At 39.2% G+C, this 26,871-nt stretch overlaps 1 protein-coding gene across 1 annotated transcript in view; it reads right to left on the reverse strand.

Annotated features, from left to right (window-relative positions):
* The window catches only part of tgfbr1b (transforming growth factor, beta receptor 1 b), a 73,557-nt gene extending 55,926 nt beyond the window's left edge, over nt 1-17,631 (reverse strand). Inside the window, exon 1 of the mRNA XM_057824050.1 lies at nt 17,532-17,631. Coding sequence (XP_057680033.1) covers nt 17,532-17,595 — 64 coding nt within the window. The 5' untranslated portion in view covers nt 17,596-17,631. The remainder of the gene's footprint in view (nt 1-17,531) is intronic.
* Between the last annotated feature and the right edge of the window lie 9,240 nt (nt 17,632-26,871).

The following is a 26,871-nucleotide window of genomic DNA, read 5'->3' on the forward strand; positions in this document are numbered from 1 at the left end:
TTTAGACTCGAGGTAAATTGCTTACATGAAATTGGTTGTTTTATGTATAAAGTGTATTCTCTTGTGTGAGGAAGATACTATTGACTTGTGTTAATGAGAAACAATATTACAGATTACAAGCAGCAGCTGACTCACTCTCTTGTGGCCATCGATTAGCGATGAGCGCTCTGTGAACGGTGGCTGGTAGAGCACATTGAAATAACATCTGATGAAATAATTTCTTAATCCTCCCATGTTAACTTTGCCAAGATATTTTCCAAAGTTTGTAGTTTCAGGCTACAAAATATTGCTGTTGCATTAAAGAGCATAACAACAGTGGTATTCATTTTTAGCTGAGAAAAACGCAGTTACCGGTTCTTCAATCTGTGGAAACTGTGACCCTCTTTACCTCAGTATGAATACACAAATATAAGAAATAACATGTGTTACTGTGTGCCCAGTAGTAGAATGCGCATTGCCATTACAGCCAGAAAGACTCCGAAGTTTTATTTATGGAACTTTTGGAGAAATGTTCCTGACATTTTATTGTCCGCAAGTCAAGGGTAAAAAATTTAACACTGTCCTCTCTGTCCAAACAATGGGTGGACGATGCATTGCAACCACAACAGTTGCTTTCAACAGAGGGGCATGGGCATATTGAGTCTTGAGTGTTGAACTGAAAGGATCTCACGTGACAGAAATGTGACCAAGCCGACACAAACACCACAGTCTCCAAGCAGAGATAGCTTATGGAACGATAGATGCTAAAAATATGTTGCATAACCAGCCAGTTGCCTTTACACAGTTACTTCAGTTGAACTTTTTTTTTTTTGAACAATTCAAAGTAAAAAAAAAAATAATATAAAAAAAAAAGAAAACCAGCATATTGTCGCGTAATCCAAGTAATATTTATTTTGTTTTGAAGGGAGGTGTGTATGATTCAAAAGTCCTACATGAAATGCCATTTTGGCAGTGTTAAATGGAACCGAATGCTACTGTCAGCAGTTAAACCACATTCACTTTATTTCTTCAAAAAATTAAGCTGAATGGGTTTTTTCTAAAATCTTTCTTCCGGCAGTCCAAGCTTTAAATGACAATCAGCACCATAGCAGGGTTCAGAGTTGATCATTTAAAAGAGAAATGGCAGTTAATTGTAGGAGTGAGTGTTGACAGTTTCGCATTTAAAATAAATAAACTTCATGCTTGAAATTTGAATGTCACTGGTACCAACATTCTTTGATATCTTGGTGTTCCTTAAATGTTGACTCATAGCGAATAAGGATGGGAATTGATACAATTTTTACGATTTCGATTCCATTATCGATATTGCTTCACGATTCGATTCTTTATCGATTCTCTTTGGGGGAAAAGAACAAACATTTTGACTGGCATCGAGTTTGTTTAATCAGAAGTCACATTACAAACTTGCAACGAGGTCAAAAGAGGCCCAAAGCCTCAATGTTAACTGTGGCAATTACACAACAATGTGTAACATTTTACTGAAACATTTTTCTAATACAAATAAAAACTCCTTTTTAAAAGGAGGAGCTGATAGCACTCACAAATAATAATAATAATAATAAAAAAGCTAAATACTGTCAAATACAACAGAACAGTGCATAGTGCAAATGTGCAAAATTAACAATTCTTTTGCAGAAAAATAAACATGTCTGCTTTTTCAGGAAGGATACATGATCTTTCTAGCAGTGGAGAACACACTCTCAGATGGGGTGGAGGAAGTCTGCACACACAGAAATTGTTCAGCTAGTCCAGACAGCAGGGGCACAGTACTTTTTATTCCACCACCATAGTTTGGCACTAAAGTGCATAGTTAACATAATCAAAACTGCAGAATTTTTAGGTAGCAGGTTTTTTTTTTGCTATCCCCATGCCAGGAAATCATGTTCCCTCATCTTACAGTCTATCATTTAGTGACTCAGGAAATCATCATTTACAGTGCATTTGGCAAGAAATGCTGCCCGCTCAGACTTCCTGTTGCAATTACTGCTGGTTATAACTACGAATTTAAAAAAAAAAATAATAATAATAATCTTCCTTGCAATGAGGAACATCTGAAAAACAGATATACCTTCCTTTACAATTTTAAGCTCACGGTCCCATAGATCATATCAGTTGTTTGAGGGCATGGCATTTTTCACTATGCTGCACTGGTTGTTGTCTGCGCAAACTGGGATTTTAGGGCAGAGCAGCAGTAAATTGATAACTGTCCCATTGTGAGTTTTTTCAACTTTAACAGTCCAAAAGGAGCAGTTTACATATAATCGGCAAAGATGACGACGTCTGGTATAGTAATTTAAGCATGTTTGAATAGAAAATTAAAAGCATACGTATATCTTGATGACTGCAAAAATTAACATCAATAAATCTATTTATTTGGTAATTGGTGCATTTCAAATTATCAATACTTCCACCATACATCAATAAATATAATGCTGCTGTTAACCTAAAGTCATCTCCAGAATCCCTTCTTTGAAGAGCGGGAGAGAAGAGAAATTTAATTAGGTTCATATTTCATGAATCAATAAAAATTTAATTTCACCAACCACTAAAATTCATCATATCATGCAGCACATTGTTCAACACAGACACAAATCCTTTAAGTATTTGAGACAGTAACCGAATTATCTAATGTTGTGCACATTCCAGTCATTGATTAAGAAGCCAGCAGTTTATCTTGGAGCCTAGTAAAATTAATTAGGGAGATTATGCATCTGTGTGCTCACAAATACCACTGCATATTACTTAGTTTACATTTTAATAGAAGGATTTTTTTATTCTTAATTTGCCTGATTAGCCAAATTACCATTTATCATCATGACGTGTCTTTTTGTGTGTGTGATTTTACAACATACGTGTACAAGGAATGACAGAAGTGAGAGGCGTTCTCCAGATCAGAGAAACAGAACTTGATTCAACAAAGCGGGTACTACTCTAAACAACATTTTTTGCAGTTTTAGACTACAAACATGACGGCAGTGGAGTACGGAAAATGATTAGAGCTGTCCCGACTAGTCGACATAGTCGACGTCATCGATGACGAACTTCCCGTCGACAGTTAATGAAGGGTTAAAAAAATATATGCGTGCAAAGTTGAGAATGTCAGACGATCAGTATGCAAGCAGGGAAAGCGGCACAAAGCCAAAAAAAAAGCACACCAGAGTGGCCAAAACATTACTTATTTCAACGAAACAAAGGAGGGTACACTGTTGTGTCCTGTCTCTTCGATGCCAAGCTTGCATACCAGGCTGCACGTGGGCTATGAATTAGTGATGCACGATAATACATTTTTCAACCGATCCCGATAACCGATAATTTCCTCCTCATTCCAACCGATAACCGATAATGTCAAGCCAATAATTCTATTAAAAGATTTATGTAAAATTTTAAAGTATACACAAAAGAAAATATTACTGTGCAAAAATATAATTTATTGCTCTTTTTTTTTCAACATAAAATATGAACAAGTCGTCAATTCAAACATCTAAATAATGGCAGATTGTCTGACATTGTGTAATGGTAAACTTTTGGCAACAATTACTTACAGAGTAAATACCTAAAACCTAAAGTTGCACAAAAATGCCTTTAAAAGTAAGCCATTCCTAACATATATAACATTAATACACTGCAAAACACACCTCCTTAAAACTAGTCAGTTTTAAGTGTAAATCTATTGGCAATAAGTGAAATTATCTGCCATCGCTTCAAGTGTATTTCTCTCAGATTTCTTGGAAGAAAAATAGCTAGCTGAAAATAATCTTAACAGCCTTGTTTTAAGCAATACATTATTATACTTAATCCTAAAAAAAACAAAAACTTGGAAGAAGGAAAGATTTTGAATAATATTTGTGGCTATAGAATGTTGATTTAAGAATTTGATTATCTACTGTGACTGTAATTGATCAGAGAAATAAGTTAAATAATTTGAAAAGTGATTGCTAATGTTATATGCTTTGTTGCACACTGTGAAAATGATTAACTCAAAAGAGCGAGATGTCATGTACCAATTCTGCAGCGCTTTGTTTACATTTGCGGCTTTCACGACATTTGCTTTACAGCAGCTGAACTGATACACAGCAGTACTATTTGGACGGAGTTGGAGCTCGCACCCGCGTGCGTGTTGTTTTTTTGCCCGAGTTTTGTTAAGCCGAAAATAAGGGCAGCGTTACAAAGTCATCTGACCGCTTGTCATTTTACATACTGAATGCATTATTGACTGGCTGACTTCGTTTTCTCCATGTTTAAATTATCATCTAACCACTGTGCCGTCATGATAAGCTTGCTTACTGGACATCACTTTTCATGAAGAATGGTGGTCGTATAAACTGCATTATTTTTTTATCCAGGGCTTTGATTCTCGGGTCATTTAGGTAAAAAAATAATAATAAAAAACGTGTCATGTCTTGGCGGCGGCGGCAGCTACGTTCGTACCGGCAAATACGCCCGCTCCGGCCGGTTCGCCGCGGCGTATTCGGGTCCTGGCTCGCACACCATGGGGGAACGCTCGAGAAACCGGGGTGTTCGCCGGAGGTCCTGAAGCCGCGGAACCGGGCTCGGCCCGGCCCGCCCCGCCTACAGCGAGGCGCCGGCGGCCTGCCGGACCAGCCAGAGCGGCAGGCTCCGTCGGAAGACGGCTACTTGCCGACTATCGGTCTCCAGTCGTGCCGGTGTTTAGCCTTAGATGCGAATTTACCACCCGCCTTGGGCTGCATTCCCAAACAGTCGACTCTGTATTGTCACAAGCCCCGTAGTTTAGCTTGTGTTTACAATAGCCTTAGCATTCCCGCGAGCAGCAGCTTCGTATTCGTTCCAAAAATCTTTGTGATGCAGTTTTAAATGGCTGCTGGGTTAGTGGTTTTGAATGAGGACGCTTTCTTTCTGCCTCGTGGAACTTCTACGGTACATGTTTCGCAGATGGCGAGAGCGTCGTTTTTTTAGTAACAGCCGCCATAATAGTCAACTATTTCTTTTCGTGTAACTCCGCCTCCTCAACCCCTCCTCCCTCAGGGGCTTCAAAGAGGGGAGGGGTTGAGGAGGCGGCGTGCTGAATTCTTCGGTTGCGCACATTTGGAGGCTAAATCAAGTATATAATTATCGGATTGCATTATCGGTTGAATTTTTTTATTATCTGGATTATCTGTGTGACGTCATAATTGCCATTATCGGCCGATAATTATCGGTGACCGATATTATCGTGTATCTTTATGAACACCTAAAGCACAGTCACCCAGTTGTAATTTTGAAAGATGACAGGAGACGACAAGCTGGCAGAGATTAAGTCCATCTAACTAACTGACGACTTGTTTTATTGAAGTTGCTAAGCCTGTCGCGATATGCAATGAGTCCATTTATCAAAAAAATGAAAATGAGGGCGGTAATTTTCAAGGCTGCGTCTTATCGCCGCATGCATGCATATATTTGTACGTGAGTGTTGACAGCATATGAGACTCCAGTTCCCTTCACAGATGTTTAGTGGTCATCAACACACTTTAGAATTAAAGTTCAGACATACAAAATAAAGAAACACATCTATATTAAACAATGTAAACGTTAGCATTGCTACATTGAGGCTAATGGGAAAAAAGACAACCTACTTTAGCCTGCTATAAAACATTGGCAGTCTTCTCCAAAACGCGAACTTGCGGTTGAAAAGTGACACTTCAAACATGACAAATGGCTGGTTAACAGCATTTGCAAACGAAAAATAAATAAAAAAATGAGTAAAATCTAATACTGACACCACATGTAATGACAAAAAGTGCTTTTTTTGCGGACTGTAAAGCTTACGGTTAGCGGTTTAGCGAACAAAGTGAACATTTAGTGAACATTTCAAAATTAAAGCACGTCATGTTCGCCATATAAATAACAATTTCTGGAGTTAATCCCACATACTTCAGGATTCAGATTTTACACTAAGAATAGTTTTGAAATTACACCATTTATGAGAAATCTGATTGGCAATGAATAATTATTATACTATTATATATAGCAATATACTATAATATTAATGCTGGATATTTTTTTTAAGAATTGTTTTGAATCATGTTGGAAAGGCAAAGTCAGTGTTCTGAATCTGTTTACATTCCATTCTTTTGCACTAGTTAATGCTATCAGCATTTGACCTCATTGTTTATTTGTAATGTATTATTGTTATTTACATGTTTGTTTGTACTTTAATAAAGAATTTAAGTGTTCCAAGTGTTGTTGTTTTTTAAATTACACTAGTCAACTAATCCTAAAAATTGTCAGCTGACTAATCAGGAGAAAATTAGTCATTTGAGACAGCCTTCATTATGGTGTTCTTATTAAAACGAAAATAAAATTGAGAGCAGCAGAGAATGTTTTAGCATATAAACGAATCAAAAACAACCACCAAGCGATAACTGATTTTGTTCAGAATGGAATTTAGGTTATGCCTTTCTATTGGTCGCTGTCATAAATAAGTTTTTTTTTTGTGTCTTTGTATCTTAATAAACTAAACTTTGAAGCATTAAAAAATAGATTTCTCATCTTTCTTAAAAAGCCTGTGGTTTATTTTCCAGAAGAAAATTTCCCAGGAGAATGACAAGGAGAGACGTGTCAGAGGAACAAAGAATACTTTCAAGCACCAAAAACTTAAAAGCCCAATTCTGACATGAGGCACTTAAAAAGAATTCAAAATGTTGAAAGCTATGCTTCACTGAGATTTGAAAGAAGTGCAACGTATGACATTTCAAACACCGATCCTAAATTTAACACCAATACCTGCTGTACTCTCCGCTCAGGTCACATAGGAGCCAAGTAACTCTTTGAAATCAATCTACCTCATTTCCTGAAGGGCAGAAAAATTGTCTGGAGCTCCAAACAACAGTGACTTTTGTCTTGATCAGAATAATTGTGATTATTACTCTAAAAGCCAATTGATATTGATATTGAACATCCATACAGGTTGCCTGTTTGTACTGTGACGCGGAATGATTCTGCATCCAAGATGTGTGTTTTTCAGTAGTTTCTGCAAACATCCTGCCCCCATCTCAATCCTGAGATCTTCCATGGGAGTGAATGAGTGTGTAAGCAAGCTAACGCATTCCCCCTTTCTTTTAGCATGACCTTTCACCTTTGAGAGTCATTTCCATAGGCCCCACAAACCATATCCTCCCTGCCCCCAGCCACCATTCCAGTGTTCCATTATGGCCATCTCATTGTCTACACCAGATGTGCCTAGCTAAATGTGTGCGCGCTTGCCTGTTTGGGGCAGGAAGAGAAGACCGGCTATCTGCCCACTGAATTATTTGTCCTTGCTGGAGCCAAAGCGGCGCAGTATGGTGTAAACTAAATCATGTCTCATAGTATAAACGGGCCAGAAGACCAGAAAATGTCCTTGACATCAGATAACTGGAAATCAATTGCAGGTTCTGAAACTCCCAGTTGCTTCCAATGCAACGTAGGTCAACAAGGCAACAATTTTAGATTTGACAGTGAATATTAATATTTCATTCTTAGGTCTTTGAATCGATCCCGACTAGACTGTTTTGGTTGCCAAATCAAGTTAAAAATGTTGTGAGAACTTCTTAAGTACATGATCCCAAGCTTAAGTTTTTTTTTTTTCTTTTTGCAGAAATTTACAAGACAATGTTGCCTAAAATAACCTCCCACACAAACACTAATATGAACTGTATTCAACACTCAACAACCCAAAATAACCCAATGTGCATTTATTTAACAATAAGGGTTTAACAGTACATGTATTTGTATTGAACCGTTTCGGTACTTGGTGCTCGGTTCGGAACGAGGCATACCAAACGGGTTTCTGACGTAATGTAGCCCTTACTTTTCGAGGCTGTGAGTCGATCTGGTTAGTTTCTTTGTGTAGATTATACTTACTCCATCTTCTCTACTATAATGAGGACCAACACGGTAGGACAGCATAACACAGAAACGTCAACGGCGCGACAACGTGGCCGCCGCGAGAACGCAGTGAAACGCGGGCGTTAAAGTCAATCAGTCAATGCACACCGGTCGCAGTGCAGCCGCGTAACGCGTCCCAGAAGCAGCTCAAAACGACGCACGCGAAAAGAACGGCAAAGTTTATTATTTGACGCGAGACGCGCCCTTTCCGCGTCAATACTACTACCGGTAGCTAGGATCGGGCAGACCGGAAGTCACTCCTGTAAAAATACAGTGGATCCGGTCGATTTTCAAACTAATAGGCAATCGTAACCCACTTTTTGAGTCCATTAGATCTCTTGAGTTGTAGATCGGGGCACAGTTGATTTGTCTTTGTTGATTTACTGCTGTCTTTTCTCCTACCACAACAAAACAAGTAGGAACTAACATTCACATAGGAACTAAAGTAAAATATAATATACGCAAAAATATTGCATAAAATATACAATATAAATGAATACATCACATTTGTAAAATATAAACACATAATAAAATAAATATTAGCCCATTTAAATAAAATAATTGAAATGAGCTAAAACACCTGTAATTAAATTTTATGAATAATACACAGATCCTGCTTACACAATTAAATTTATTCATTTCTGTGTGGTGCTTTAACTTGAGAAAATCCACCAATAAAGCTTTTGAAAACCGTTCATAAGAAGAAGAAAAAAAGATTCTTTGAGGCATTTCATTTGTAAAATACATGTTAAAATCTTTGTCATTGGGATTGGTTTTCTCTTTAGCAGAGGACTTCTTTTTTCTTCTTTCAGAAAGAAAGCTGACCAATACGCGGGGTCTGAAAGGCAAATTGTTGTTGGATTATCTTTAAATACCCGCTACTTTTTTAGCAGAATTCTAGCTTTGTATAGGCTAATGTTCCTATTGTTGAAAGCACAAAGGTGTGTAATAAACAACTAGCACATTTATATTTTGCATTTTGTTTTCTTACTGTACCGAAAATGAACCGAACCGTGACCTCAAAAGCGAGGTACGTACCGAACCAAGAGTTTTGTGTACCGTTACACCCCTATTTAACAATGTTTTAGACTTCTGAATTTGTAGTTGTTGCTTATACTTGCAGCTGCAAATTTTGCAATACATCCATAAGGAAAATTGCACCTGCTTGACTATTAGAAGAAACTAGATCAGCTTTATGTGAGTTTTTTGTTGACTGAACAAAGACGAGGGTTAGGGAAGCCATAGAAACTGAAAATGGGAGGGGAATTAGGCCATACATCTGTCTGAAGCTCTCTTCTAATGAATATGTAGCAGTTTGATCTAAAGGTTGAACAGCGAACACTCTGACAGCTGCATGAACCTACAAGCACACACACATCGAAATCAAGAACATTTCCGTAAGAAACCTCAAAATACCAAAGGGTTTTTTTCCTCATCACTTTTGTCTAATTGGTGACTGCGCATATCAGATTTCTGACAAAACATAGCAAAAGACAGGAAATGAGGCGACGTTGCAATCAATTTATGACTAATCTACTTCATGGTATTGCAAAGAGCAGGCCTTAATTTATGGCAGTACCGAACCCCACAAATTTCATTGTCCGAACCCTTTGGACAATTTTTTTTCTAATTCAAAACCAATATATCTAGGCTAGCAAGCTAATAATTTAGCAAACTCCCGTTCAAACTTCTTCTCATTTTGAGAGCATGTTTTATAAACATGTCAAAATTTGAGACCACGCTGCCCTGTTGTATTCCCTAATACCAAGTGAAAGTTAACCTTCCACTGAGCAAACCAGTTTCTCCTCCCATCAGATCAAGGACTAGCAGTTAAAAGAAATGGTTTAAGCCTGTAAAATGGGAGGACAACCAGTCCAAAACCTGGTCTAATAAGCCACCTTGGCAAGATTTAATTAGCATACGAAAATAGGCTCTGCATTTCTTTACTTAGTGAACCCCTGGGGTTCGATCGAACCCAGGTTAAGAACCACTGATTTATGGTTTTGTTGTGCCTATGTGTGTGTGTGAAGGAGGGGGGAGGTGTTTTTTTTTTTTTTTTTTAATGGAGTTCTCTGGTCAGTCAAGACGTGATGAAATGGGCTAGAGTAAAAGATGCTTAGTGGCCACTGTGCCCAAATTTAATGCAGGGTGAATCATCCACTTAAGACAATTAAATGCCATTTGGTGAATAACTTTCACATCACATTCTACGAACAAAAACTAATATGATGGAGACGTGTCATGGAGGCTCGTCTCTTGTAATCTACTGGATACCATCTTTCACAAAAACAATGAAAACAAATTTACATCAACCACATAATGAGTGAAAAAGCCAAAGCCGCCGAGCTAAAAAACATTACATTGCCAAGGTTTGGTTAGTCAATGGCTGAGGTTCTGATGCACTACATGTCAATAACACAACACAAAGCAAGACTTTAGTGTATATTTCAGCTAAACCGGATCCCCGGTATCAGATTAGGTGCATGTTATATGGAAAGTTGTCATGACAGTAAACATTTTTTGAAAGTCACTAGTCAATACTAATTACAAAAGATAAATACTTAACAATACAGCAATATGTTAGAGGAACCAATACGTTTAATTGGTATTGTTTTGTTTAATGTGATCAGCAGAATTTACATTACAACAAACACACATGACACAAAACTCTGTAGTAGTCCTGAGATACCAGATTTACAAATGAGTCTTTGATAAGCGTCTGCCAATGGAATACGTTGACTCATTCGTCTAGGCAAACGTTTTTCACAGACATGCTATGTGGTGTCTGTGAACTCGTCTGCAAGCTGTGGACAATCAGAAAAATGTCCTGCAGAAGCTCACAATTTTTCCAATATGGTGGGGAAAAAAGAAAATTGCATTCATTTTTATGATGAAGACTTCAGTTTGTCTTCCATAAATAATGCATGGAGGCACAAAACTCCAGCTGGATTTTTACCTCGAACAGCAAACTGTTGTTTTCTATTAGCACATGTAATAGGTTTGCCCAGCTTGGTCGAGGTTAGCTTCTTTTACCTAAAGTACGATCTGAATCCTATTTCAGGTCGATTATCGGTTTGCTTGATCTTGTATTGCACGGAAATTTTGCTGTAGATCACTGTCATCATCATTTCAGATGATTTAGCAAGCATGAAAATGACTTTTGACCATTTTGTGGAATTTAAGCAGTACCACAATAAACTCATGGTAATAATCAGTCCAAATCAAAGGCTTGCAATTCCTGTAACCCTTCCTAGTATCTTATTATGTACTACTGCTGTCAACAATAATCGATGCGGCGATGCATCCCAATGCGGGCCATGGACGATGCGATTCGATGCGGGCAACAAGCCGAATCGATTCAGCACATATTAAAATATATAAGTCCGTTCAAAAATCTTCCAGTGATGCAATGGATTTGGTTTCCACATTTGTATTATTATTCTCATGTTTACCTGTAGAGGGAGCTATTGTACAAGCAATGCAGGGGGGACGAGGAACTCAAATCTGTTTCCTCACGGGAGTAACGTCACAGACATGCGCAATTGCGCAGTGGCACTCAAGAAAGCAGAGATAAGACATACTAACAATGGCTGAAGCGGTGAAAGAGGAAGCGCGAAAGATTACTGACGCACCAAAGACATTGAAAGCAGGCATATGGAGACATTTTGGCTTCTATGAGGTTGGTGGGAAACTTGACCAAACTTATGCGGTGTGTAAAAAATGAAAGACTGCTAGTGTGTGTAGAAAAAAAAAAAAGAAAGCCCTGGTCTCATTCAAAGCACTAATTAAATGCTGTGATGTTTTTTTTATTATTTTTATATATATTACTATTTTCATTTAACTACAACCAGGAATGACACAAGAGCCTATAAAAAGGTGTTTAATGTCTGACCGCTTGTGTTGCCTCATGATTCACGAAAAATATGCTTTGCTTTAGCATTTTAATGCATCCCAGGCTTTAATGCATCGTGATGCATTGCCGAATCGAACCGAATCGAATCGTGGCCCTCTTAATCGAATCGAATCAAATCGAATCGAATCGTGGCCCTCCGAATCGTAATCGAATCGAATCGTGAGGTCAGTGCCGATGCACACCTCTATTATGTACCCAATCCGACAAAAGAAATCCACTATTTTTACCCATTACAATTAGAGCTCGAGATTCCCCGTTTTGCTCATAAAAAGAGCAAAGTAAGGGTGTAACTCATTAACGCTTTGGTGCTTCTGAATCGAATGGCTGGTGGCACAGCTACAACCTCTCAAATTAGTCGTGGTTCCCTGGGCCAGGACAACGGACATCCAGGGTCACATGAATGCTTTGCATTTCTCTGCTGCTCATACCAACGGTGGCAGACCTCAGAACAATATACAGTACTGTGACACAGACAGACAGGCAGGAGGTAGGAGCGTGCCTAAAACTCTATTGATTCAGGAAATTCAGTCAAACTTTTAGATGGTCTATATCAAGGAGAAAATAGAACACAATGTTTATGAACACACGAATGCTCAAGCATCAACAACAACTGATAGACTCTGCAATACTGCATTTATTTGAACAATCCATTTAAAACTCAAGCTAACTGTAGTTAAAATGTTGAATTATTATGTCTTGTATTGAGTCTTCTCATCAAAATGCGAGCTAATCCCCAATGTGGCCAGATTGGTGGGGTGAAAGTTTGCTATTCCCAGTGCAATTTTATGGCATATTTACAACTTTGTCCCACCAACTGCTAAACCTGGCACACCGTCTGTGTTACCAAATATCCATGCAATTGTCGCTCGACTGATCCAGTCAAACGTTTATATTTGTCCTGAACTGAATTTTCCCTCAGCATCTTTGCACTGTGTACTTCTCATGTATCATATTTGAATATTTAACGGTTCGTGTGTATGCTGTTGATCATTTGGTTTATGTTGATAGCACCTGGTTGGCTCTGACAGGTAGCACCAGGACCGTAGCTATTGTTTCAGAAGAAGAGGGGAACAAATCAGCAGGAGTAAACCAGTTTAATGAGCACAATATCATCTGCTCGCATTCAACTGCTCCTCTTCAAATCTGCCAAAGAACTAGACAACTGTCAGTCCGGCTGAGTGTACACATAATGACAGTAAAGCATCAGTAGTCAGATAATTAAATGGCATTCTCATGATTAACTCTGATGATGATCAGCATAGCTAAGCCCATTAGATAGAAACATGATTGATCATCACCTGTGCCAACAATGGCATTGGCGAGTAAATACTTGATAAATACTGTATTTTCTATATACAGATGTAGTGCTGCAACGATTAATCTATTGAGTATTCGATTGGAAAAATATATTCAAATTAAATTTTGTTGCTTCGAGTATTCGTTTAATTAAAGTGGCATTGTAATGGTTTATTTTGAAAGTGTTTCCATTTCATTTCATTGATTAGGGTGGATACACTGCCCTCTGGTCTGCCTCATTTCACGTGGCTGAATCCAGCAGCTCCCTGTTAAGACCAACATAAGCTAAGTTTTTGTTTGAGCTAATGTTTTTTAAAGCATCCGTAATTTAGTGTATAGGAATATTGCCTGAACCATTTGTTAAGAGCATTGTAAAAAAAAAAAAAAAAAAAAAAAATGTTAGCATTTAAGCTAGCGGACTTTTGCTATGTAAGTTAGCCAATTGTTCTTTTGTTGTACCTAGATCCTTATTAATTTTTTATACCGTTTGAGGCTCAGGTATTTTAATTTTTTATTTTCTTTATCCGATTACTCGATTATTCGAACTAAGTAGTTCATCGATTAATTGACTACTAAAATAATCGATAACTGCAGCCCTATACAGATCACTTGTATAATTTGTGTCAATTCTGCTACGGGATAGTACAGTGATGCATTCATCTACAAAAATCTAAAACCAAAAACGTATGTTGATGAGGGCTATTCCTAAATCTTACAATGTGATCTATAATTAATAAGTGTGTTCTAATCATGCGGAAAGGAATTTCACCAAGAAAAAACATCTGGTTTGATGTTTACAAGTGTGACAACACCACTGTCGCTGCTTTTGTTTCCATGCTGGTTCTTGGATCGAATAGCTACATTTGGATCATTAACTGGGAACACCTGGCCAGTGGCCCGGACATCACTTTGGCCATGTCAATGTCCAGATACAGACGCCAAATTTTGCAAGAACAAACTCCCGAACTCTGGATAGTGAACTTAGCAGGTTCAGGTCAAGGAGATGATCTTTGAAAGTGGGACAGAAAGAGAGCAACTCATCAATTCACACAGAAATGTTAGTGGGCTTGACATCACAAGGCCTTGCTTCTAAAATGAATTATGTCCTTCTACTGTATCTAATCCAGTAAGAGTTAATGTCATCACAAAAGTAGCACAAGAACTTGTTCCCCCATCACATCACATCCTAATGCATTCCCTGTTACAATGAAAGGTGTGAATACAAATCATGAATAATTTGCATGATGTGAAAAGGTTTTCCCTCCCAATCAATGTGAAGTTGATGTCCATTAACATTACCTTCCTGACTTGAGTGTCAGGTAAATGTACACAACACCCTTCATTTCACATCCTCGCAATCGGTTGACCTTTGCAAAGTAGTTTAATAAATCCTCTCTTTTCTGTGTGCTGTTCACTGCGACGCCGCACTGTCAGGACTTCAGTAGCAGTTTTGCGTGAAATAACTTATGATCAGAGTAATAAAATAGGTTAGTAGATGCAGCTTCTGTATCCCGAATTGTGTTTCAAATATACACGTCATGTACAGACAAAACAGATATCGAAACATTGTTATTGTTAGGGGTGTAACGGTACACAAAAATCTCAATTCGGTACGTACCTTGGTTTTGAGGTCACGGTTCGGTCCATTTTCGGTACAGTAAGAAAACAAAATGCAAAATAGAAATGTGCTAGTTCTTTATTACACACCTTTGTGCTTTCAACAATAGGAACATTAGCCTATACAAAGCTAGAATTCTGCTCAAAAAGTAGCGGGTACTCAAAGATAACCCAACAACGATTTGCCTTTCAGACCCCGCGTATTGGTCAGCTTTCTTTCTGAAAGAAAGAAGAAAAAAGAAGTCCTGTGCTAAAGAGAAAAGCAATCCCAATGACAAAGATTTTAACACATATTTTACAAATGAAATGCCTCAACGAATCATTTTTTTCCCTACGCAGCCGCACAGCGACTGGTGTACATTGGCTGATTGACTTTAACGCCCGCGTTTCACTGCGTTCTCGCGGCGGCCACGTTGTCGCGCCGTTGAGGTTTCTGGGTTATACTGTCCTACCGTGTTGGTCCTCATTATAGTAGAGAAGATGGAGTAAATATAATCTACACAAAGAAACTGTAACCCGATCGACTCACAGCCTCGAAAAGTAAGGGTTACATTACGTCAGAAACTCGTTCGGTACGCCTCCGTTCTGAACCGAGCACCACGTACCGAAACGGTTCAGTACAAATACATGTACCGTTACACCCTTAGTTATTGTAGTTTTAATAAAGAAGGAATACATCCTGCATATGTGAATTCCATGAAAAAAAAATCTCATACGGTTAACTTTTATACCAGCTGCAGTGTTAGGCTATAAGCCTTTGCATATTTCAATTTGAACTTCTAGCAGAATTATGAAGGGATTTGGTTCAGTTTCTCACAAGCCGCAGCAACTCTAAAGCAAAGATACCTTCCAAACAGATCTCCCAATATTCTCCCTCGTCACGGACTGTTTTTATCATTCTGAAAAGGGGGCGAGGGGAGAGGATCATGTGATGTTGAACTGACAAATGAGCCTGGGGGTGGAAGGCTAAGGGAGAAGAGGGTGACAGACCACAAGGACACAGCCTATTAGGTGCGAGCTACTAGGATGCGATGTGTGATAGAGACACCATCTAATTCAACCCACTGCCAGTGTTTGGATGTGTGTGGCTGTTTTGCTCATGGGGGTGTGTGTGTAAGTGTGTTTTCATCCCCACATGGAAGCATAAAGACATGCATGAGCCTTTATGTTCCTGTTAACAGGCGTATAAACTGCAAGGGTAGGTTTCTTTCTTTCCAGGAGCACAACACATTAACATGTTTTAAAATGTATGTTAACATACACAAACACAGACTTAATATATACATTTAAAAATGTTACATCCCTGACTAATGTAAAGGACGCCGCCTCCCTTTATGTTGGACACACGCCATGATAATCCTCTTGCAGGACAAAGAATGTGGAATTTGTTCCTTTTCTCGTGTCCCAAAGCCAACGTATCAATTCGATAACCGCCCCTAATTCTAAGGCAGCTGGGTGTTATGTGAGGACACCGCTCTGCTTTTGGCATGGGGAGGCTGTGATCAGCCCCAATGGATGCTGTGCGTGAAAAGCATGCGCCCTCCACTCATGATCAGGCTCCCATGCTCTCTACACAAAGGGAAGACACACAAAGAAAACGCTTGAGTCAATAGAAAAGCTCACAATCGGATGTTCCGAAGATAGAACCTCCTTTTTTGGATACACATTAACTAATGAAACTAGCCAACCACAAAATACTGCAAATGGGTGTGTTACATGGCAACGATTGAGGATGTGAAGAAAATCAATGCTGGTTCGTATTTATAACTGTTGAATATTAATTTGATTGCTGTAACCACCCTAATAAAGTAAGACTAAGGTTTTTTCTTACATGTTTGTATCTTTATTAAAATTGCATAGTGCATGAAGCGTTCACTATTCAATTGCAACCGTAGTCTGTTACCAGTGAAAAAAGACACGCGGCGCAACGCCAGCGCTGAAACGCAAAATTCCACAGCAGCAAAAGGCGTGAACTGTAGTATTATGTAGTAGTAAGCACATTACTTCAACGTACACGTTAATTGGAAGGATGAATTCACGCTAATAAAGAAAATGTCATTAATTAACGCTGAAAGGTCTTCCACATAAAATAAATGGTACGTTCACGCCAATAAATCGGTACAAGAACAACGTAAATTTGATAGACAGAAGCTGATACACACAATCTCCAAACCTTCCGCTCATACTTTAAAGTGTTGAAACGAAATAAAACTAGCGTTATCCTACACTACGTGAAGAAAACAGCGGGGTATTTCAGCAAGTGTATGCCATTTTCAATACTTAAACCATATTATATGGAACTATAACGGTAAACTTGAGGCGGGCTGGTAAGTCAGTGACATTCATCCCTGCAGTAATTTGTTCAAATATTTGCCACAGGCACTTTGAAAGAACACGTCCTGCCACAACGTAAATGAACAACCAAAGCTTGGCAAATAAGCAAACATCCAGATCAGCGATGAAGCCAACTTTTCGTTTGAGGAACTGGACATACTCAGAACGTACTACTTTGCACAGCCGAAAACAAGGGAGGGACAAGTAATAGCTTCCAACAGTAGCTTTTCTCCCTGGACTTTAACCCCAACGGCGACTTTAAGTTTCTCGATTTTTTAAAAAACCCAGACAATAAACATTCCACAGACAGGCAGAAGCAGGCTAGCCACCGACCCCTGCGCCATCTTAGTTTGACACACTCCGCTTCTTCGGGTTTCTTAAACAAAGACATTTTCCGCCCAAAATCGTTGCCGGCAGCAGTGTAGCTGAGTGGAAACCTGTGAAATACACAAAACCAGAGTACATGTAGGGGGTTTAAAGTACTTACCGTTGTTTTCTTGTATTCCTGTAATAAATAGAATGGCGAGCAATAACCATGGTATTGTATCCATCGTGGCTACGGACCAGACTGGCACCCGACTGCTAACTTCTCCACGCGCTTCGAATGGTGAGCGCTGAGTGGCTGATAGAGCTGCAAGTCCCGCCTACAAAATCTGAAGAATAGATCTCATTGGTTGGAAGACCTGAACACCTCGCCCATTAATAAAAATCACTTCTACACTACTGTAAACAAATGTACTGAAACAGTACTTAATGTATTAAGAAAAAAACTAGTTTAAATAACAAATCAAGTATGTAAAACTTGTTGTATTGTTTTAATTAGTTAACTGTATTTCTACAGGTGTTTTAAGTAACTTCTTACAATGAAATATTGACTTTTTTTTAAAGAAAAATAGCTTTAGCCTTCGGACATGCTTTAGTTTGTACACACTACTATTTTTTTTTTTTTTTAAAACACTTTTTAGTTCATGCAGACCACAACATTTACATTCCCCCCAATAACACTCTAGCACTCTAATGATGTTTTTGTTTTTTGTAGTTTTGTCGTTCTAATTTTTCTGTTGTTTGCTCTTCGCATGTCATTGACAACGATAGACATCACATTGCTATACCATTGACGGCGCTAGACGTCAGTCCATTTTGAATGGGAGGTCTGACAGTGATCACTCGCTACCAGCCTCTCTGAATCAAAATTGGCCGGACAGCAAGCGCTGTAAATGGCATTCAGTGAGTTCAATGAGTGCCCTAGAATCGGTAAAATTACTACAAAGTTTTCCAAATAAGAGGCCAAGCATGCTTGCTTCAATCAGTATGTTACACCCAATTGAGGTTTACTGTATACCCGACTCACACAACGAAGGAGAATTATGACCAGAGTTCAAAAACTAGGTAACAAAAACTATTGGCGTGATACTATCAACTACAGAAGCGGGAAGAATTGAGTGTGCATGATAGTGCATGTACTAGAAAATTATTGACACACCCATTAGTCATACCTTCTTGTCTTCGATTGCGCCCGTTTACATCATACGAGTTGGTTTTAGCATAATACGTATAAATTCTCCCTGAATTGTGATGTAAATTTATAACTGACAATCTTTCAAAAGAACAATTAACCTGAACTAAAACAAAAAAAAAACTTGCATACCATTGACAAAGAGGGTTTAAAGGCGACACTTGCATCATTTTGAAGACAGTGTCACAGTGTCCCTAAATGAGGGAACATATCGTAATGATAATATCAACAAACTCAGATAATATTCTTCCTGCTGCTCTCTTTTGATTAGATTTCGTCAATGACATGCTGTGGCTGCACCCGCGCAAGTCAGCCATATGTCAGTCTCTCTAAAAATGCACACACACACACACACAAAGACACTTCATAGCTGATAGTATCCTCAAACAAAGACATACCTCGTATTGTCCTAAAGGTTGTAACCCTCCCTTTGTTCACTCAGATATACTCCCATCCCATCTGTAGTCTGGGGCTGTCACTGAACCCTCCCCCATCCCTCACATAACCACCTTCGCACCCTCTGTGGACAATGTGACAGAGATTAATGGTGAAGCATTATTTGATGTCCAGCTGAACCTTGCACAACATACTGCGCTTGGACATATACATGGCCACAAAAAAAAAAAAAAAAAAATAGAATTGTATACTTCAATGTGTCATCATTGCAGCCGCGTATACCCATAACAAGAAAATATCTGCAGAATATAACAGGGAAGTTTGGAATAATGACAAATCCAAACCTAGCCACCCAATCTACAGCAGGGCTTTACTGTTATGCATAAGTGGTACCTCTACTTATGAAATTAACTGGTTCTGGAAGTAGTTTATTAACTTGAAAATTCTTTAAGTACAGATGCAAAATGCCCTAATCTGTTCCAAGCCCCCCAAAATTCAGACATAAATCTTTTACAATGCATAAAAATGCATCAAAACATGTAAAAAAATACATGTTACGATTTGAATATTGCACAATAAACATGAAATCAGAGTTGTGCATAATGTAAAGAAAGAAAAAAAAAAACAAGAATAAAGAATAAAAGCTAATACACTCATGTAAAGCTGTCGGAAAACGAGGGGCGAATGAAAAGGACGCTGGGATACACACATACACATAAAGTAGAGGTCCCTCTTAGCCAATTGGATGCTAGGAAGTCTGGGCAATAGTCAATGGCAGAGCAGCTATAAGTATGTTATGTTCTGGGAACTGCGAGCACCAGCCATACTGTATTTTTGAGTTTCGTATCCTGAAATTTTTCGTAACAAGACGTAATATTTTCCCATTGAGGTGTGTCTCAACCTGAAAATTCTGTATGTTGAGACGTTGCTACTGTAAGTAATGTTACCACTGTATTTATTTCCTTTCTCAAACTACATTAAAATATTTTATCACTATAATTTCAAGGAAACCCAGAATGCTTTTCCACTATTGTGATGATGCAATGACTTTACATTGTTCCTATGGCACAATAGTCATTAGTCTGTATTGCGCAATGTAAAGTTTCTTGCAGGAGGAATCACTCTACTATTTTAATAAACAGTGAAACTCAATAAAATACTATCTTCATTCTAGCAATGTGAACGATGAACTACTTCATCACAGGGGTTCACTTTACTGCATAGACATGCACAGCTGAATGGATATTGTGCAACAGAAAAGAGACTTCCCTGGAGAAAAATCACTATCATGCCACATTTTCACCCCAAAAGGCAACAAGGGCAGTGATGGTAGTCTCCAAATTTTCCCAGTGATAAGAAGAGGAGAAATGCAGTGGGAAAATGCTTGTGGACAAAAACAACTGTTTGGCATAGGCAGTGTAGATTTGGCACGTGACATGGCTCATCACATGCTTCGTTGTGCTGCTCATCCCCAAATGCATGTTCCTTACAAAAGGGGCATGATTTAACCCATACATAATGTTCATTTTTCATGCACGCATGGTATGTACTGGGTGGGTTAGGTTACTTCCCTATGGTATTGTTTAGGATGCCTTTTATAACCCTCAGACTAGTATTCTAAGAAACATCGAAGGAAAATCTGATTTTCTGTTTGTTTGTTTTTTTAAGACAAAAAACAGAAAGAAAAACAACACCAATTCCATTACTTTTGAGACTTCTCCTGGATTATTGCAAATGGCGAGGCTGACCCCGCAGTAAGTCTCTTTTTGCTCCAGGTTTATTTATTTTATATAGGTGGTTTATAAAAGAGGACTGCCTGCTCATTCAAGATTTATACGGTAGGTCTCTTTAGGTAGGAGAAATGTGCTCTGTGATCTGCGCTGTATATGAAAACTGACCTGAGATAACCCCTGAAATGATTTACTGAGTTATGAAAAATATTTGATTGAGAAATATTGATTAGGAATAAAATGAAATTCTATAAATCAGTTACCTCGTCCACACTAACAAACAGTAGAGATTACACCAAATAAACAAAAAATGTAACTGCTTAATAACATTATAAACAATATTATGTGACAGTAAAGAAATAAATTACTGGTGTGCTACATCATCTTGACAACAGTAGCATGAATAACAATAGCGAATAGAAAGACATTTGAGTATTTATTCATTTGATATCCTTGAAACACTTGAGACTTTCTTTTCATCACTAGTACTAGTATGACAATCCAGTGCATTAGATGAATGACTGTCTCTTACAGTGCTGGCCAAAAAGTATTGGCAACCCTGTCATTCTGTCAGATAATGCTTAATTTCTCCCAGAAAAGGATTAAGAAAAGGATACAAAAAAGAATGAAAAAAATAATAAATCATTATCATTTTACACAAAACTATGTACAAAAATGAGTACGGACAAAAGTATTGGCACCCTCAGCCTAAAGCCTGAGTTATGCTCCCGCGTTGCGGTGACGGCGCAGCCACTACGGCGTCATTCGAAATTCGATGGTTCTCCGGCCAGGTGACGCGTTGCTCTGTAATTCACCGCCAAGCCACTAGAGGGGTGTTGTGTTATGTTTGTACGGTTTTGGGGCATGCTTGTTGACTTCCTCTTGTCTAGTTTAACAGAGAAAAAATAAACAATGCAAGATGGAACGCTTGAATGTGAATCTTCAGCTCATCAACACTGAATAAATGTTGATCATACAAATGTTGAGGCGCAGGCGACGCAGAAGACGGTTTTCCAGGCGGTCCGTCCAACTTTTGATGCCACATAGAGTTCTAGCCTCGGGTGAAAAGCAGCTAGCTGTGGCGGCTAGCTTCAAACTGGCGTCGAGCACTGCGTCCAGCATTTTGTCCAAGGTCTGCAAAGCCCTCCAGCCCAATTTGTTTGCCGTGTCCTACAACCAGCCAGTGGGAAGCCATAGCAGATTTCTGGCGTCTATGGAACTTCCCAAACTGCGTTGGAAGCATTGACGTTAACGTTGTCATAAAAGCACCGAGGCACTCTCAGTCATTGATGATGTATCGTGTGTGAACTGTCTGTTGTTGAAAATTAAAGATCAAAACAACTCTTTTGACACCAAACCTGTGCTTTATTCTTCATATACTTGAAGTGTGACACGTAAATAAGTCACAGACTCACAGCAAACATATGTACTCAATAAATGATGAAGTGCACCAATCAAAAATACGACATAAAGTGATAAAAAGCTGGCAATTTTTGGCCGACTGGGTCACCGCTTCGAGTGGCCACTCGATTCCGAACACAAACATCTCAGTGGTTCTTCCATTTTTTTATTCAATCGCTGACCTTGCCCATTTGGTAATCTTTATGACGTCATCACGAGACTCGTTCTTCGATGATGCTCCTGTCGGCTTGGTCTATTTTTGCATGTAGAAAAATAATGTTTTACAATGGCGATGATTTCGCCCTGAGCCGGAAACAACAGTCTGAGCGAACCAATCACAGTCCATTTCCGCTACGTCATATGCGTTGACGTGACGCTAGGGTTTGAAAAATCAATAGGAGCGCGTCAGGCTAGTGAGGCTACGGCGTAAATCGGGTCTACCTTGATGGCGCAGGTCTGACGCAGGAGCATAACTCGGCCTTAATTCTTAGTAGCACAACCTTTAGACAAAATAACTGCGAACAACCGCCTCCGGTATCCATCACTGAGTTTCTTACAATGCTTTGCTGGAATTTTAGACAATTCTTCTTTGGACAACTGCTCCAGGTCTCTGAGATTTGAAGGGTGCCTTCTCGAAACTGCCACTTTCAGATCTCTCCACAGGTGTTCTATGGGATTCAGGTCTGGACTCATTGCTGGCCACTTTAGAAGTCCCCAGTGCTTTCTCTCAAAACATTTTCTAGTAATTTTTTAAGTGTTTTTTGGGTCACTGTCCTGATGGAAGACCCATGACCTCTGAGGGAGACCCAGCCTTCTCACACTGGGCCCTACATTATGCTGCAAAATTTGTTGGTAGTCTTCAGACTTCATAATGCCATGGACACAGTCCAGTGCCAGAGGCAGCAAAGCAACCCTAAAACATCAGGGAACCTCCACCGTGTTTGACTATGGGGACCGTGTTCTTTTCTTTGAAAGGCTCGTTTTTTCCCCTGTAAACTCTATGTTGATGCATTTTCCCAAAAAGCTCTACTTCTCATTTGACCAGAGAACATTCTCTGGGTCAGAAGTGGGGTCTTCCTGGGTATCCGACCATATAGTCACTTTTCATTCAGACCCCGATGTACAGTATACAGGTTAACACTGTTGTACCCTCGGACTGCAGGAGAGCTTGAAGTTGTTTGGATGTTAGTTGAGGTTCTTTATCCACCATCTGCACAGTCTTTCGTTGAAATCTCTCGTCAGTTTTTCTTTTCCGTCTAGAGAGGTTAGCCACAGTACCATGGGCTTTACATTTATTGACGACACTGCACACGGTAGACACAGGAACATTAAGGTCTTTGAAGATGGACTTGTAGCCTTGAGATTGCCCATGCCCAATTTTACTTCTCAAGTCCTTAGACAGTTCTTTGGTCTTCTTTCTTTTCTCCATGCTCATTGCGGTACACACAAGAACACAGGACAGAGGTTGAGTCAACTTTAATCTATTTTAACTGTCTGCATGTGTGATTTAGTTATTGCCACCACCTGTTATGTGCCACAGGTAAGTAACAGGTGCTGTTAATTACAGAAATTACAGAAGCATCACGATTTTTCAAAGGGTGCGAATACTTTTTTCCGGCCCGTTTTTGGAGTTTTATGTAAAATGATAATGATTTATTTCTTTTTTCCATTCTCTTTTGTGTTTTTTCATTGCAAGCAAAATAAATGAAGATATTACTACCAAAGCATTTGGGCACCTTCTGGGAGAAATTGAGCATTATCTGACAGAATTGCAGGGGTGCCAATACTTTCGGCCATGACTGTAAACAGTCTTAATGATGCATTTTGTCCACTGCTATGTGATTTAACATGACTGGTTACTTGAGTTACTGTGTTAATTGGGGACACTAAATGCATCTGTCGCTTGGCATATTTGCATAAAAATCTTTAAAAAAAAAAAAAAAAAAAAAAAAAAACTCCTCTGAAGTAGATTAATTTATTGGTGACTATTAAGGGCGCTTTCACACTGGCACTGTTTGGTCCGTTTTCAATGGACCAGAGTTCTTTTGCTCAGATAGTCTGCTTCGCTTTTTAAATGGAACGCACATCTGGTTTGGTTCGGACCAAACAAACGAACTCCGGTCAGCTCCGGTCAGTCTTAGTCCGCTTTAAGCGCACCCTGTTTCACTTGTAAATGCAACTGGTGCAGAGTGCGCTTTTGCTACTTTACGTGCTACGCTCAGAGCATCCTTGGAACGGAAGTTTGTTTGTTTTTGTTTTTTTCCTTGGATGAAGTTGGACCACATTACACCGGTTTTGAAATCGCTACACTGGCTTCCAGTGAGTCAAAGGATAGACTATAAAATACTACTGCTCGTCTACAAAACACTTAATGGCCTTGGACCAAAATACATGCTTGACTTGTTAGATTCCTATGAGACATCCAGACCCCCTAAGGTCGTCTGGAACCGGTCTTCTGCATGTTCCAAGAACAAGAACCAAGCAGGGTGAGGCAGCATTTAGTTATTATGCTCCTCACCTCTGGAACAAGTTACCCGAACCTCTGAAGTATGCTCAAACTGTTAGCTCTTTTAAATCAGGGCTAAAAACGCTTTTGTTTAGCACTGCATATCCATAACTGTCTATATATTTCAATCTACCTGCTTTCTATTCCTCTTGTGCTTATCTCCATTGCTGATTTCAATTATTATTAGGAGTGGTAGTTTTTGTTTTATTTTTAATTTTTGTTTTATTTGTATTTATTTATTTTTATTCTGTGATTAAGTGCGATCTTTTGTCTTGGTTTTTACGTTGTATTGATTTAAATGTGATTTTTATGATCTTCATGTGATGTAAAGCACTTTGAATTGCCTCGTGTTGAATTGTGCTATATAAATAAATTTGCCTTGCCTTGCTTTGCCTTGGAACGGAAGTACAGCATGCACGCTATTCAAAAGTAACAATGGCAAAATGACAAATTAACAATGGACAAATGTCGTTGTGCCGCACAAAGCAGTTGCATTTTATACACAGAATTGGGTTCTACTGTGGCGGATGTGTTTTACATGCTGTTCCTGAACGAAACATGTGAGAGTGACAGTGGCCGAGACAGGCGGAGCCACCTCTGGGGTGTCCGTTTTGTGAGTCTCGCTCCCTTGGAATTGGCGACAATTTGACAGTCCAAAAAGTCACGAAAGTGAGAGCGATTGCCCGCCTGTGTGACTTGGGGGAGCACGTGGTTCTCTATCGTGGTTTAATTTTTCCCCATGCATTTTTTATATCTTCCAGTTCGCTCGGCATAGAATCGAGAGGGAGTGACCCTGCTGCTGGCCGAGTGGCGACTTAATTTATGCTACAGTACATGCAGCGTCACATCGTGGTTTATGTGATGCTACGTGATGCTACTCGGAAAGTTCGGTTGGCACAGTGTAAATGCTGAACCTTTTCAACAACTCATTTGTAAATGTTGTTGCGAGGTAGCTCTCCAACGGGACCTTGCTCCTCTTGGTCTAATGTGAAACTTCCATTCAACCATGAAACCCCTGTCTTATACAATGTATTGCTACCTGCATGCTTTTATGCAAAGTGCATGAAGACGAACGCATAATTACATTTCCTCTATAATAAGAAATATGTACAATTCTCCAACTCTTTTATCCCATTTGTCCTTGTGAAAGAGTAAGAGGAGAGAAAGTGTTAGGTTTAATGGTGTGGAGGATGGTGGGCTTAAATGCATGAACCTTGGACTAAAGAGCTGGACGATAAACTGAAACTAAAGGCAAACAACTGATAAAATGAACCGCAGAAGTCCGAAGAGTAATATTAGAATTGCATCAGACTACAAATTTCTGAAGACAGTTTTAGTAGCGCTTGGTGTTTCCAGTGATTACTATTATTTTCAGAGTCCTTTCTACAAACATTACAAAAAACATTGTTCCTGAAATTCAGCTGAAATTCAACTTCGAAATCTTTTTCTTAAAGTTGCCTCTTGCATTACTTCTGCTTTCCTCTTTATTGTTGCGCTAATAGGCCCTGAACCTGCTTTCAAATGGGAATGACATATACTGGTTTGGAAAAGTATCTGAACCTTTTGGAATTTCTCACATTTCTGCATAGAATCACCATCAAATGTGAGCTCATCTTTTTCAAAATCATACAGATGAAAAAAACTGTCTGCTTTAACTAAAACCACTCAAACATTTATAGATTTTCATATTTTAATGAGGATAGCATGCAAACAATGACAGAAGGCAGAGGCGGAGGGATAAGTAAGTGAACCATCACATTCAATATCCTGCCCCCCCCCCCCCCCCCCTTGCAGCAATAACTTCCACTACACGCTTCCTGTAGCTGCAGATCCGTCTAGCACATCGATCAGGACTAATCTTGGCCCATTATTCTCTAAAAAACTGCTGTAGTTTAGTCAGATTCCTGGGATGTCTGGCATGAATCGCTGTGTTGAGGTCATGCAACAGCATCACAATGGGTTTCAAGTCTGGACTGACTTGGCACCCCAGAACGTGTATTTTGTTCTTCTGAAACCATTCTGAAGTTGATTTACTTCTGTGTTTTGCATCATTGTCTTGTTGCAGCATCCATCCTCTTTTTAGCTTCACTTGTCTGACAGACGACCTCAGGTTTTCCTGTAAAACATCCTGACAAACTTTTGAATTCATTCTTCCATTTATGATTGCAAGTTGTCCAGGCCCTGAGGCAGCAAAACAGCTCCAAATCATGATGCTCCCTCCGCCATGCTTTATGGTGGGGTGAAGTGTTGATGTTGGTGAGCTGTTCCATTTTTCCTC

The sequence above is a fragment of the Corythoichthys intestinalis genome, chromosome 20 (assembly GCF_030265065.1).
Source record: "Corythoichthys intestinalis isolate RoL2023-P3 chromosome 20, ASM3026506v1, whole genome shotgun sequence".
In the NCBI taxonomy this organism is placed as follows: Eukaryota; Metazoa; Chordata; class Actinopteri; order Syngnathiformes; family Syngnathidae; genus Corythoichthys; species Corythoichthys intestinalis.